General features: G+C 38.2%; 1 protein-coding gene across 4 annotated transcripts in view; it reads left to right on the top strand.

Moving 5' to 3' along the window:
* Tbc1d4 (TBC1 domain family member 4) overlaps positions 1-14,593 on the top strand; it is a 174,426-nt gene that overhangs the window by 102,452 nt on the left and 57,381 nt on the right. For all 4 annotated transcript variants that reach the window (XM_047552686.1, XM_047552689.1, XM_047552688.1 and 1 more), the window contains exons 2-4: positions 6,561-7,145; positions 8,607-8,696; positions 11,458-11,562. In XM_047552686.1, coding sequence (XP_047408642.1) covers positions 6,561-7,145; positions 8,607-8,696; positions 11,458-11,562 — 780 coding nt within the window. The remainder of the gene's footprint in view (positions 1-6,560; positions 7,146-8,606; positions 8,697-11,457; positions 11,563-14,593) is intronic.

Below are 14,593 nucleotides of genomic sequence, written 5' to 3'. Positions count from 1 at the left end.
CAAACGATAAACCTGAGACTGAGAGGGGAGTGGTGTCTTTTCTAGAGACAATAATAGGTGTTGGAGTGAGGCCTTAAACAGAGACCTGCAACTCCACGTTATGTTGGCCTCTGTTTTTGCTGAGGGGCATCACGGCAGCAGCAGTTAGAGAAGAGCTGAACTGTAAGTATGTTGGGAACAAAAGTGGCTGAGGATATCTCAGAACTGAAGCCTGGACTGGAAGGAAACTGTGTTGGCCCCTAGCCCAGGGATCAAAGACAAAGCTACTTGTAGGACTCTGGTTTAAATCACAGAGATACTGTACTCTGCTTTGTTTGGCCCCCAATTGCTTAGTCTTTTCTAATCTCATTATTTTCCTCTTTATTGGTTTAGCTTTTGATGTCATTTTGTTTTGTGCAGTTTGTTTCCACATCTGTAAAACAAGATAGGAGGGGACCAGTGATTTTTTTTTAAGGGCACCTTTGGTTGTATACTTCTGAGATTTTAAAGTCACTGGCCATGCTAGTCTGTTTTGATTCGACTCAGTCAAAATGAAATGTCATTTTACTGTGGAAACTTTAAAATGATAATTTAGATTTTTAACTAAATACAAAGGAGCTCTGAAGTACTTTAGGATGAAAGCTAAAACGAGATGGTCAGACAGCCTCACTTGAAAAATGATAGCATGAAATATGCTTCTGAGGCACCTGAAGCTGGAAAAATGCTTAAGGATGATTAGTGTTTCCTTAATACAAATGAACTGTTTCATGGTATGGGTAAGCCTCCCATCATTCTCCATTATTGGAAAATGAGATTTTGAAAAGCCTAATAGAAATGATAACATCAAATGACCAAATTAGTCATTTCTTAAAATACTAAATTTTACTTCATGCCTTTGTGCTTTTGGCTTCTTCCTTTGTTCCCTGGAGACTCTACAAACTAATCTTAATCATTTCTTAAGCAGAGTAGAATCATAAAGGAGATCTATGTTTCCCCTAAAGACATGACTTACTTCCAAAACAAATATACTTCTTTTCCATACTAACTTTGAGTAAGAATAATTTATATTGGTATCCCTAGTAGGAATTTATTCCAATTTGTTTATGTCCCCTTATTTTTCCCCCTTAACTAATTCTTAAAATTATTATAAAAAGATTAATAATGAACCAGCAGTTAAGAAGCTCATATCAATTGTAGATGATGGACCAATTGCTATTTTTTGTTTAAACATATTTTAGGAAGTGTGTTCTCACTTTCATATTAGTATTCATTTAAAAATATTAAAGTTAATTTGAACTCTGTGGGGGAGGAAAAAAAAACCCAGAATGTTATATCATAGGTTAATCTCATATCTCCACAATTAGTAAGTGTTGGACACTTGTGATTATTTAAACAGTACCAGAAAGGCAGTGGTCATCAAAATTAGAGTGTTTCTTGTTAAAGAAAGCTAAAACTTTTGCTCTTTGGTACTGAACAATCTGTGTATTTCCTGATTGTAGACTCAGGAAATACTTAACTTTTGAAGCAATAACGGTTTCTCTCTGGGCTGGGTAGTGATAATGTAGACTTTAATACAATGAAACTACTGCTGGCTTATTTAAAAAGAGAATTTCTTAAATGCGTCAGAAGGCTAAAAATGAGGACAACATCAGTTTGACCTATGCAGCGTGTTTATGAAAGACGCCAATGTTCAACTGGTTTCCTGATCAGAGGTATATATATAAATATATTTTTTAAGTGCTTTTTATACTATCCAGATTTTTCTCCCATGTTTCCATAAGCCTTTAAAGCATCCGTGTGTGGCAGTTGTAGAATTTGTTTTCTTTTGAAGTTGGGTGAAATGTAGTTTTAAAAATACCAGTGGATGTCTCGGAGTGTGGTTATTAATTATGATAACTAAGCCTGGCATCAGGGAACCTGGCAGCAAATTCTTGGTCTAGGCTGAGGAATTGCTTTTGTGTCTGAGTCTTGGTACTTAAATCTCAGTTGTTTTATTTGAAGTCACTGAAGGTATAAGGACAAAATACTTGCTGAAGGTGGCACTGTGGTTTTTTCTAAATGCCCTGAGATGCTGGCAAAAAAACTTGGTTCATTTTATTGTTTCTTAATTAGTTAGTGTGTGTTAATGAAAATGAGTAAATCCAACAATAACAGCATTTCTGATTTAATAATTACATTGATTTTCCTTCTCTTGAATATATTATCTTTCTCCAAAAGTAAATACAGAATTTGGATCTAGATGAAATCTTTTTGACCATCTATATGATTTCCCCTTCATGTTGCTCTTGAAAAAAACTCTGGTCTGCCGAGGTAAAATGCCTCTTCCCAATAATACTGAGCAAAGGATTGGCACAGCTAGGGATGGAATATAAACCTCTTAGTGCCAATTTTGTGGGATCTTTTTTGTTGTGCCACAGAGTGAAAACCTTGCTTGGATTGGCTGCACATCTCCATCCAGCTCTTGGGAGGTAGGCAGAGTCTGAGCAATGGAGATATTTGTAATTAGAATATGAATAACTAGAACACATAGCTGGAGTAAGTAGGTGAGGGGCTCTGTAGCATTTGGAGACATTCTGGAAACACAGTCACTTCCTACTTTGGGTGAACAATGAGCAGAGTGAGGAGATATGGCTTTCCATTTTTGAGGGTGCCAGATCTCTTGAATCATCAAGAGACAATTCATCAACAGATGATTCGAGACAATTTACGAATCCAGTTTCAATCCTGGAGAACTTTCCGTCAGCATTCTGGGTAATTGTCTACTACTATGCATATGCCTCTGTTTGCTGATCACGTTTATTCAAGTTCTTCTGAGCACAGACTGATTTCCTAGTGGTTGCATGGAAGAGCTTTAGGAAGAATCAAAATACTCTTGGCTCAGTCTTTCTCACTTAAAAACTTACAGTGTAATGATACAGGAAAAAGAGGTGCTAGAAAGATACAAAGGAATCAAGTTCATTCAATAATATTTATAATTGTACAGATAAATATGGTGGTAAACACTGTGCTAGAAGAGAGTTCTGTTATTTCAAAACACTATGTATATGCAGGTATTAATAGAGATTTTATTTCTCTTGCATTATTTCTGATGGATTCCTTAAACAAATGCCTCAATTTTTTTTTTAAGTTCTCTGATAATTTTCCCCCTAATATGGAAATTTTACTGTCCTTGCATTGTCAGTGTTTTCCCTATGGTGTGGAATGAGTGTGTAGACAGGGGCTGTAGAATGCTAAATTTTATACTGTATCTTTTACATAAATATCAGCGGGAACAGAGCTAAATGTTGTTAGATCGTTTTCCCAGTTAGAGTCTGCACAGCCAGTCATTGAAAGTTGAACTTAGTCAAAACCTGGGAGAAGGAATTAAAGATAACTGGAATCTGTTTTATGGCATAAACATCTCAAATTATTGGAAGATTAAATTACCTGCTCAATTCAGAATTCAAGATGATAAGTTTTTCTTATATAAATTGGGTCATTTTCTGAATTACATTTAGGTGTTGAATTTTCACTTGTGGCCACAGGGAGGCAACCTGGGTGACTGTAGAACCTCCATCACTAATGAGGATTTCACTTGAGAGATATCAATATAACAGTAGAGAAAAAAGCACAAACAAATAATTCAGAGGATTTGACACAACTAAGGACTAACTGACCCTTGTGTGCATTCTTACTTGTAGACTGTAACCCTTCAGGCTGCACCGAAATAATACAAATAGTTATAACAAGATAAAAAAAAATCTATAGGTTATAAAAAAAGGCCTACAGATAATAATTCCGATTGTTTAGGAGGTCTAGGAGCACATGCGTTAATAGTGATATGAACAGTGTTAATGAAGCTAAATGATGAAGGAGAGTACATCATTCTCTAGGGCTTTGCTCAGTCCCCTGGAATCATTTGTCTTTTTGCAGGGTTGAATGTCTCCTCAATACTCTCCCTCTCTTTAGTTTCCGTCAGGTAGTTACAGTATGTCACAAGAAGAAAATGGCTCAGGGCTAAGATCGCTAGGCACACATTAGCACAGACACCTGGCATATCGAATTGTTCAGGGTGAGTCATCAAAACTGCTGTATGAGGACTTTAACCCTTCATAGGAAATAGACTGACCAGCGGAAATTCTTACAATTTTTCAACTCTGAATGCTCTAGCATTGTATCTCAAGTTATTATGTGAAAGAAAAGAAATTTCTGGTTTTAAAATTAGTACTAGAAGATTTAAAGACATACTATAGATGTCCAAATATAAGGCAACCCTGAATATAAGATGATCTTCACCTTTTTCCAAACATAACAATTACTATAAAAGATTTTTTTTTTTGAGTGCCAATCACATACTGAAAACCTACTATGTACCAGGAATTATTCTAGGCTTTGGAGAAACAATAGGGGGAGAAAATGGAAGAAGAAAGGAAGAAAAATCATCACCCTCTTAGAAGTCATATAGAATGTTAAAGATGTTATGCACCGTGGGGAGCAATAGAGCAGGGGAAAATCCAGAGGTGCTTTGTGCGTGTGTGTGTGTGTGTGTGTGTGTGTGTGTGTGTGTGCATGCATGCGTGCTTTGGACAGGAGACACCTGGGGGCGCTGTCTCACAAGGTGATATGACAGCATGGATTTAGAGGAGGTGAGCTAGTCAGGTGGATATTTGAGACAGGAGCCTGGTGTTCAGAGACTTTTAGGTAGGCAGCTGCCTGGCATGTTGAAGGACAGCAAGGATGCCAATGTGGCTGGAGCAGAGTGGGTGGGAAGAAATGTAGTAGGAGATAAGATCAGTGAGGATGAAAAGATAAAAAGTGACCATCTAAAGTCTTAGGAAGGCTGTGTAGCTCCTTACTCTGCAGATTGGATCTGTATGCCATACGTGGTTGATGAGGGCCACATAGGGTACTTCAAGGATCATTTCTTACAAATTAGAAATGGGGAGCTCTCGGAGGGTTTGCAGGTGAGTAATGTAGGAGGGATAAAATTTCTCTTTTATCCTGTTAGGTTCTCCAGCAGGGACTGACATGAGACAGAGTAACAGGTGATAAACATACAAATTTTATTTAGTAAATTTTACATATGTGATACAAGAAAATACAAAGACCCAAAGAAGCAGTTAGGGTAACTGTTTTCATAGTAGGTTGGACAGTGAGTAGTGAATTATGAAAACCAGCCAGGGCAAAGGGCTTGGGATAGGGCAGTTAATTGTGGAAAAGGAACTAGGAAGACAGGGCTACTTTAACATGGTTTGTTTGGCAGGTTACTCTTGACCCAGATTCTTCCTTTCTTGTGGGTCTGGGAGGACACCTTTCATTTGGGAGTTATCTTCCACTTTTAGGAAGAAAAGAAGGTCAGAGTGCCCTTCTTTCATCTGCTGTTATTCACCTGCCTTTAATTCAAAATAATCAACATGCCAACATGACATATTTTGGGGTGGCATGTTTTGGTTTTCTAAAGAAACATACAAGAAGTTTAAGAAGGATCATTTTGACTTTTGAGAGTAAGTTGTAGGAGGGCACGGAAATCTAGTTAAAGTGTATTGCAGTAGACCAGGAGAGAGGTGAGGAGTGGTGTTACTCTATATGCATGTATCACATTTGCTCTCTTTGTTCACTTGTTGATGGATATTTGGATGGTTTTCATTGTTTTGGTATTGTGATGAAAATTGGTATGAATTTTTGCATGTAAACTCTTGTGTGGGCATATCCCACACAAGATCTTAGAAAAGTCTCTAGGAGTGGAATGGCTGGTTGTGATGTAGCGCTATGCTTAATACCAAAGAAACTGCCAAACAGCTTTTTAAAGAGGTGTGTCATTTTAGATACATTCTGTGTACAATATCTGAGAGGTCCACTTGCTTCACATCTTTGCTGGCATTTATTCTCTTGATGTTAAGCTTTCTAATAGCTGTATAGTGGTATCTGGTTGTGGTTTTAGTTTGCGTCCTCCCTGATGGTTAACACTGATGAGTATGTTGAGTTTTAATCTCTTTATCCAGAAAGTTTATTTTATCCTCATTGTTGGAACTTTGGTTTCTTTCCACTAAAACTCATTAAAACTTTTAGAAGTTATCAAAAGATACAGTATGATTTATTAAAAGTTTGTAGTAACCTATATAGTCTCATGGTTTTGTTTTTGGAAATTCATTTAAAGTGAGAGAGTATAATATTGGTATTGTTTCAAATTTATTTTATTATTTATTTATTTATTTTGGTACCAGGGATTGAAATGGGGGCACCTAACCAGTGAGCCACATCCACAGCCCTTTATATATTTTATTTTGAGTTAGGGTCTCGATAAATTGCTTAGGGCCTCACTAAATTGCTGAGGCTGACTTTGAACTTGGGATCCTCCTCTCTCAGCCTACCAAGTTTCAGTTTTAATGAACGTATATTAAATTTCAACTTTACCTTGAAGTCATTTATGTCATGTAGTATAATTTAAGTTTCTGCTTTATCTTTTGTAGGGTTTAATATAGGTTGCTTCCTATATTCTGCCATTGAGGATGAAAATCCATTTCATGCACTAATAACAGGTCTAGGTAAACATAAATCATCTGAGAATATTCCACTGAACTAATGTCTAAAATTTCCCCCAGGTTCCTGATGTAATCAGCAGCATAAGGCAGTTATCTAAAGCAGCCATGAAAGAGGATGCCAAACCCAGCAAAGACAACGAGGATGCCTTTTACAACTCGCAGAAGTTCGAAGTCCTGTACTGTGGAAAGGTGATAGTGACTCACAAGAAGGCCCCAACCAGCCTCATTGATGACTGCATCGAGAAGTTCAGCCTGCATGAACAGCAGCGCCTGCGGCTGCAGGGCGAGCAGCGTGCGGATCCTGGCGAAGAGCTGATGGTCTTCGAGGATGAGTCGCCTGGGTCCCCAGGAGATAGCGTGCCTGAGGAAACTGAGGACATCGCCAACAGCCGCCCTGCCCTGCCCGCAGTGACCAGCCAGCCTGTCCTGTCCAGTTCCCGAGTTTGCTTCCCTGAGCGGATTTTGGAAGACTGTGGCTTTGATGAACAGCAGGAGTTTCGGTCTCGGTGCAGTAGTGTCACCGGAGCCCTGCAAAGGAAAGTTCACGAGAACAACCAGAAATCACAGCCTCGAAGGAGACATGCGAGTGCGCCCAGTCACGTGCAGCCATCGGATTCGGAGAAGAATAGAACGATGCTGTTTCAGGTACCAGTGCCAGGTGCTGTCTGCCCGCTCCAGCACGCGTGGCTGGGCAGGTGGTTTCCTCCGAGGTCCTCCTGCAATAGTCTTGAGAAAGAATCCAATTTTCATGGGTTTCCCCCTCAAAGGTGGTTAATACAGGTAGAGAAAGAGCACCCAGGAAAACCGAGAAGGCAAGAGGCAGACATGGGATACGGACTGTAGCCAGGAAAGGAAGAGAAGAAGAAAGGGGTAATTAGAGTAGCATCATGGTGACCTGGTGGAAACAGTGATAGATCACTCAATATCCGTGGCATGTGATGGATGCTCTTCCTGTCTATCACCATTGTCTTGAGTTGATTCTTAAAAATTTTTTTCTTTTCTTTTAAAAATAATTGCAGAGAGACAATCTTTTCAGGATTCGAAGAGGTGAATCTAGGAGTATTTTTTTGGCACGGAGAGAAAAGATAATTTTTCTACAGAGAAAGAGAAAAACTCCAGAGACTCCTAAGTGTATTTCAGATGAGAACACACCAACTTACTGTGTATACAAAAGGGAAGGATAAAGAAACTTCATAGGCCTGATAAGCCACTGGATTGGTTATTAAATGGTTTGATGCCCGCCATATTATGGGTGTAAAAAAAAATTCTTAATTCTAAAAATGTTTTTGAATGTCCTGCAGGGTACAGAAAATGTCAAATTCTTAATTTACAATACTGTAGATGGTCTTTCATCTTCAACTTGTTAACATTTGAGTTTTCTTGAAAAAACAGAATGACTTCTCTTTTTATTCTGGTTTAAAGAACCCCAGCCCGAAATTCCACAGTAAACTTCAGTAAAGGGTTCCAGTGCATAATATTTTCTTTATAAGAAGTTCATTAAAAAAAAAGTGTATCCTGCCTCCTCCCCCCAAAAAAAAATTCATTTGGTGGGGTGGTAACTCTAGGTTTGTGAATGATGATTAATGTACCTCTGGTCTTTTCTTTGGTGGTATGTTTAAATAAGTTTTCCCTCTTCTTCGGGCTATCAGATTTGTTCTTTTTCTTTAGTCATAGTCCTTGCTGTTCATTTTTCTGAATGACTTTATTTTAAAAAATTTTAACTTAGTTCAATTATGTTTATATCATTTCATTGACCATTTGGGAGAAAGAAGGATTATTGTATAAATAAATGATACTTTCAGAAATCATGAAATGAGGAAGGATTGCTTATTTTTTGAAAGAATAATTTCTGAAAAGTGTATATTTTGTCATCTTGTAATTTAAGAACAATTTAATTTCATTATTTTTTGACAAAGTAAAGAAATATTTTGAGACAACTGATATTTGCAGTCCAAATCCTGGTTGGATTGGATGTTGGAGCAAATGTGAAGTAGATATATCTGGAATATAGCATTTGAGTCTATATTACTAGTTGAATATTTAAAGGTAAAGGAAGATGTTAGCTCCTTGTGAGTTGAAATAAACTGGTGTGTTTTTATTTTCAAGGTTGGGCGATTTGAGATTAACCTTATCAGTCCAGACACTAAGTCAGTTGTGCTGGAAAAGAATTTCAAAGATATTTCCTCTTGTTCTCAGGTATGTATTGAGTGATATCATAGTTTTTGAAGAAACTCATTAAGTCTTTTTTCACAACTATCCACAAAATAACTGGGCATAAACTCCCTCATATTTGAATGTTCTTTAAATTTTAAATTTTTTAAAAAGGAAATTTGTTTTGAAAAATTAAAATTTGTTCATTCTTTGTATCTATGAAGTAACAAATCCTGTCTAAGTTCCTTAGCATCGGTCCTAACAACTGTCTTCATACTAATCAACCCTTTCTCTTTGTTATGACACTTCATCAGATACTTTCCACTGATGGAATTTTTTGGTGGTGAGTTTTTTTCAAAGTACTTCACAGTTAGTATTTCTTAACCTTGGGCAGTGGGACTTGTGGGTGTAACTGAGTCATGTTTGCTCTTTGTAACATAGCGGGTAGTAAAAGGAGAACTGGTGTTTTCAGCTTCTATTCATGTAAATCTTAAATTTTGAAAACAATGTTTTGGTATTTTTGTTCTTTTATTTTTAATTCACAAACTAGGTACTTAAATGTTGTTAAAAGAAGTGATACAGCCAAGTATGTACAAGATTATAATGTTAAGCATAACCTAGCATCCTAAGGATCATGTTGATAGTTTTTTTTCCTATGATATGGACATACAAAATTATGTCGTATATATAAACATTCTGTATTCTAGTAACTTACTGGCAGCATAATTATAGGAGGAATGTAGTGCACATTTCTAAATTCCTATTTAAAGGACAAAGAAATTTGGTACAAATTCTTCTTGGTACCAAAGAATTTTGGTAAAATTCTTATTTTACCTGAGAAAGAACTTTTTAAGTATTCGTATAATGATCTATTTACTGGGAATTCTTTTAAGATCATAAACTCCATGAGGCCAGGTGTCTTATGCTTTGATGTCATATTCTCTGGGATGTTAAAATAGGATGAACTGTGATGGTCTGTCCTTACTGAACATCTTTGGGTGTTGGATAAATGTTGAGTGAATGACCCTTTCTACATTTTGGGCCTTGTGCCAAGTTCTGGAGAGAAAGCAGTACATAAGCCAGATGCAGTTCCTGCTACCACATTACCAAAAGGCATCCTTAAAAGCACACACAGTTCTTTGCTCCCACCTTCTCCAAGTCACCCACTAAGAAAACTAATGCTCATGGAATATCCAAAAGAAACCAATTTTTAAAAAAAGGAAGAAAAAGAAGATCCAGCCAAACTAAATATATAAAACTGGAAGTTCAAATACGATTTTGCTTTTCTTTTTTATTAAAGGCAAGCTCTGATATTGTGGTTTAGGAGAAGAATTAAACAAAAGCATGAGGGTAATTGGTAGAAAGCTCTCTCATTACAATACCTCCTTCCATGGAATCCAACTGATATAAAGCCACTGTATTCAGGAACAGACCTGCTTTTGAGTATTGCACACCTACAAATGTTTCTTTCTTCAAAATCTGTATGACTGTTTTTCTGGCAAGCATGGAGAGTAAGGGAGTGACTTTCTTTGCTGGGAATATTGCCAGTGCCTGAAGACCTGCTGAGCTAATGAGGTTATGTGAATTTTTCCTATTTAGTACTAAGCTAGTAAAAGACTACCCCCACCACACTCCCCTAATGCTAGGGATGAAACCCAGGGCCTCACACGTGCTAGGCAAGTGCTCTACTACTGAGTTATACTGCAGCCCCAAAGTTAGTCCTAAATTACTAATGAGTTGCACCACATTGCAGCCTTATTCTTCCTTATAAACTTCTCTTTACCAGAGTTTTCTTTTTTGTGTGTGTCCATTAGATAGATTCACTTATTATGACGAGAATAGGGGTTTACCATTCATCAGAAATTCCAGGTTTTATATTTCTGTGTTCCCAAGAACTAAATCTCTAAATGTCGAACATTTCTGACAATAGGTGCTGTTACTGCTATTTTGTAATGAAAAATGGAATCTCAGAGATAATCATTAGCAACCCAGCATGGAGTCTTACATCTCGCAGATTAGCTGAGCCGAGAATTAAGCACAATTCTGACTCCAGAGTCTTTATTTTCACTTATATTTAGGTGATTTTTAGGGTGACTTTTAATTTTTTGCCTACCTGGCTTTTTAAAGTATTGTACTTGCTATTAAAATAAGGTGTCATCTACTTACTGGTATGCCTATATTGAATGAAAGTGACAAATATTCTGAATTTTTTATTAAATATAGCTGAGGCTATATATTCTGGATCTAGGAAGTACAGTGATTTATGAATGTGAATAATTGGCACCTGTAATAATTTTTAAAAAACACATTAATCTTTTACCAGTATGGCTCTTTGAGTATCTATAAATAGATATTCTAGTATTCATTCATACTTCAGGGAATTGCATGGCATTTGAGTATTGTCAGTTGTAGTTTTCTTCAGATTCTTAGCTACATATAGTTAAGAACTGGGTTTATGATGAATCATCTGACTGCTGATCTAAGAAGACAATAAATTGAAAAATATTACTTGGAAACATTGGAGTAGTGGTTTTATCACAAGGTACAGTGGATCATGCCATCATTATTTTTCCTCCTTAGGCCCTGAATCATAGTGTTTATCAGAAACAAAACAATCTGAGCTGGTCTTACCCTTTATCATATGAATCAACAGGCCTTGTGTACGTTTGCTATGACATTATGTCCTCATCACTTTGCTGTGAAGAAGAAATTCCTGAAACTGGGGAGGTACAGAAGCAACGTTAATTTCCAAGTTGTTGTTAAAAGGACCTGTTCCCATATATTGCACTTCTTTTTCCTCATCTAGGGTATAAAGCACGTCGATCACTTTGGCTTTATCTGTCGGGAGTCTCCAGAGCCTGGGCTGAGCCAATACATTTGTTATGTGTTCCAGTGTGCCAATGAATCTCTGGTAAGTGGTGTTAATGCTGTCCATGTGCTTCTGCCAACACATCTTCTCTTACAGAAGGTTGTCTCATGAACCCAAGCCTCAGAGGGAAAAAAAGAGGGCATCTAGGAATATATTTTTACCCTTCAAGACAGCACAGGACTAGAGAAACAGAAACTCATAGTCACGGCAGTTTCTAATTCTGGATACTTTCTTGGATTTAACAAACCCATTCATGACACCATCAGTATTTTTAAAAGATAGGAAAAGACTGGTAATAGGAAAAGCTGTTACTTTTCCCATTGCTCAAATAACAAGATGAAAAAAGGAATTGTTTCACTTCTAAATGCTCTTGCATTGTCTCACAATGAATTTTTGGGGGACACCTCCTATCTAAACCATAACAACATATAATCCAGCCCAGTATCTCTCCCAGGGAAACAAATACCACTAAACAATAAGTAAATAAGCAAGGCAGTATTGTCCTCTTTTCCTTGGTGCATCTTATAGTCCCCCTGCCTTTATGTTCCCAGTGAAAATACTTAAGTTAGGAGTAATGAAGAAGTGAGAGTGGATTGGTACGAAGAAACTTTTTGAGTAGTGCTTCTGGGTCTTCACATTTTTTTTCCAGGGAAATATAAAATTTCTTTCTCTAATATTTTTTTTCTAGAAAGTTCCATTTGATTTTCACTTTTCCTCTAATTAATTAACCATATCTAGAAAATAATCCACATTTATACCAGTAACTCATGTTAACTAGGTTCACTTTAGGATGTGAGATAGAAATTTGAGGGTGGTCATTAGATAATGATAGTGGAAGGCATGGTGGTGGGTGAACACCCAGGTGGTAGAAGGAAAGAGAAAGCCAAAGAGAATCAATGATAGAACACTAGAAAAATATAGACATGTAGGTTTGGTAGCAAAGGATAACATAGGGTACACTGCCACCTGTGCCTCACTCCTTACTCATCCTTACCATATACCTCCCTCCTTCCCACTTTGTCCCACCTCCTGTCTAAGGCTGATCCTTCTACCATGTTCTGGATCCCATCCCTGCCTTTCCAAAATCTGTTATGGATCCCATAGTTTTTATTTAGGCAGCACCATTTACCCAACTCCGCAATTTTAAGAACCTTAATGTATTCTGTCACCTTCTGTCTCCCGTAGTTTGCCAATGCCTATCGACTTGAAGATAGACATGTCTCTTTCTTCCATCCTCCTTTTCCTCCTGTGCTCTTTCTGGGCATTCATTTTCATATAGACTCCTCTATTAGTGACCTACTTGTCCCTACTGCCACTGGATTAATTTGTCTCTATATATTTTCCACATTTGGCTAGGGTTTTATCTCTCACCAAATCCCATAAGAACCTAGGATATGCTTTCTTGTTAAGGGATGACATCTAGATAGTGCAGCATATGGTGGGGCCAGCTTCCTTCTTCCCCAGCCTCTTATGCTGTAGTTCCCCATGCACGCTGGAGTGCTGTGCCCTTCACGACTGTTCCTTCACACAAGTTGTTCTGTCACCAGTTGTTTTCTGAACCAAACCACAGAGACTGGTTTGATGATTGATGTGATTGTGCTTATAGAAACCAGCAGGTTATGCAGTGCATGAGGCATACATGACAGTCAGGATTTCTCCCCCAGTACTGTGGGATTAAATCCAGGGCCTTGCACATGCTAGTCCAGAACTCTACCACTGAGCTACACTCCCAGCCCCAGCCCTGAGATCTAGGATTTCATTTAGTGACCGAAGTCCCCTGGAGACTTGCTGGAGTGCAGCTATGGTTCAGAGGTCACTGTCCACTCTGTAGAGTGAAGAGTCAACTGTGACCAAAGAGGCCAGAGCCAGGGCTTACTGCTTGCCATTCTGTCAGGCTGGGCAAGGGGGGCATGTGGGTCTCAAGGGGCCACCTTCTGCTCCACAAGGAGACCGTGCAGGACTGGAGTTGCCTCTTCAGCAGTCAAGCAGGTGTGGCCTTGTCCTACCATAACCTGAATGCCCTTTCTCTTCTCCCCTTCTTATCTCTCAAGAACCAGCCAAAATAGCACACCCTCCTGAAAACTTGTGTCCCTTTTCTGAGGAATTAAGTCCTTCCACTGCTCTGTCATTAGGACTTTGACTACACTCTGAAAAAGTCTTACAGTTCCTGCCAAGCACCACTCCCTGACTGTGAAGTTCACAGTTTGGCCTGGTTCTCATTCAAGTTGTATCCTTGTACTGTTCTTGATAGTTTGTTTGTTTGTTTCTTTTTTTCTGGGAATCAAACTCAGGGTCACGTGTGTGCTGGGCAAATGCTAAACCACTGAGCTGTGTTCCCAGCCTGTATTTTCATAGTCGGAATGATGAATGAGTGCATTGCTCTTAACTTTGGGCTTTTTCCAGGTGCCGACCAATTTCTGCTCACTGCATCCTTTGCACAAGAAGCAAAGCTATGCAAACCCAACCCCCTTTTATTTCCATTTTCTTTCACAGCTTTTATTTTTAGTGGTTGGTTTTTTTGTTGTCATTGTTGTTTTGCCGTCATGCTTGTAGAACGGGTTTAGAAACAGGGAAATGCAGAAGGTCTTGGACATGCTGCTGTCTTTCCACCTACCATGTTCTGTGACTAAGGCAACAGACTGCACTGGCTGCAAATGCCCTTCTGTTACTTAAACCACACTCAGAGTCCAAGTTTTAGCCTCATTATTCTTAAGAACAGCTCCTGCTAGGATCTTTCAGACCCCGTTTAATTTTATCACTAAGCCTCTTAACTGAATAGTGAGACATCAGAGCTGCAAGCCAAAAGAAACATTAAATGTACATTTCCTGCATAGTAGAGGATGGCTCAAGCAGCCAACAAATAGAGCAAAACAAAATAGCCAAATAATGTCAGTCTAAGCAGTGTTAGATTGATTGATGTGGCTTGGCAGTTGAAGAAGACAAAAAGATTGCAAAATGGTGCATGCTGACATCTTTTCTGAGTAGCAGGAGCACACAATTAGCATTTTCTTTTGCTTCTTTGTACCAGTTGTTATGAATTTGTAAACAGTATAGTGTTCTGAAGGGCTCCAGA

The sequence above is a fragment of the Sciurus carolinensis genome, chromosome 5 (genome assembly GCF_902686445.1).
Source record: "Sciurus carolinensis chromosome 5, mSciCar1.2, whole genome shotgun sequence".
Classification (NCBI taxonomy): Eukaryota; Metazoa; Chordata; class Mammalia; order Rodentia; family Sciuridae; genus Sciurus; species Sciurus carolinensis.
Note: the sequence above shows the minus strand (reverse complement) of the source record. Positions and strands in the feature narration are given on the sequence as shown.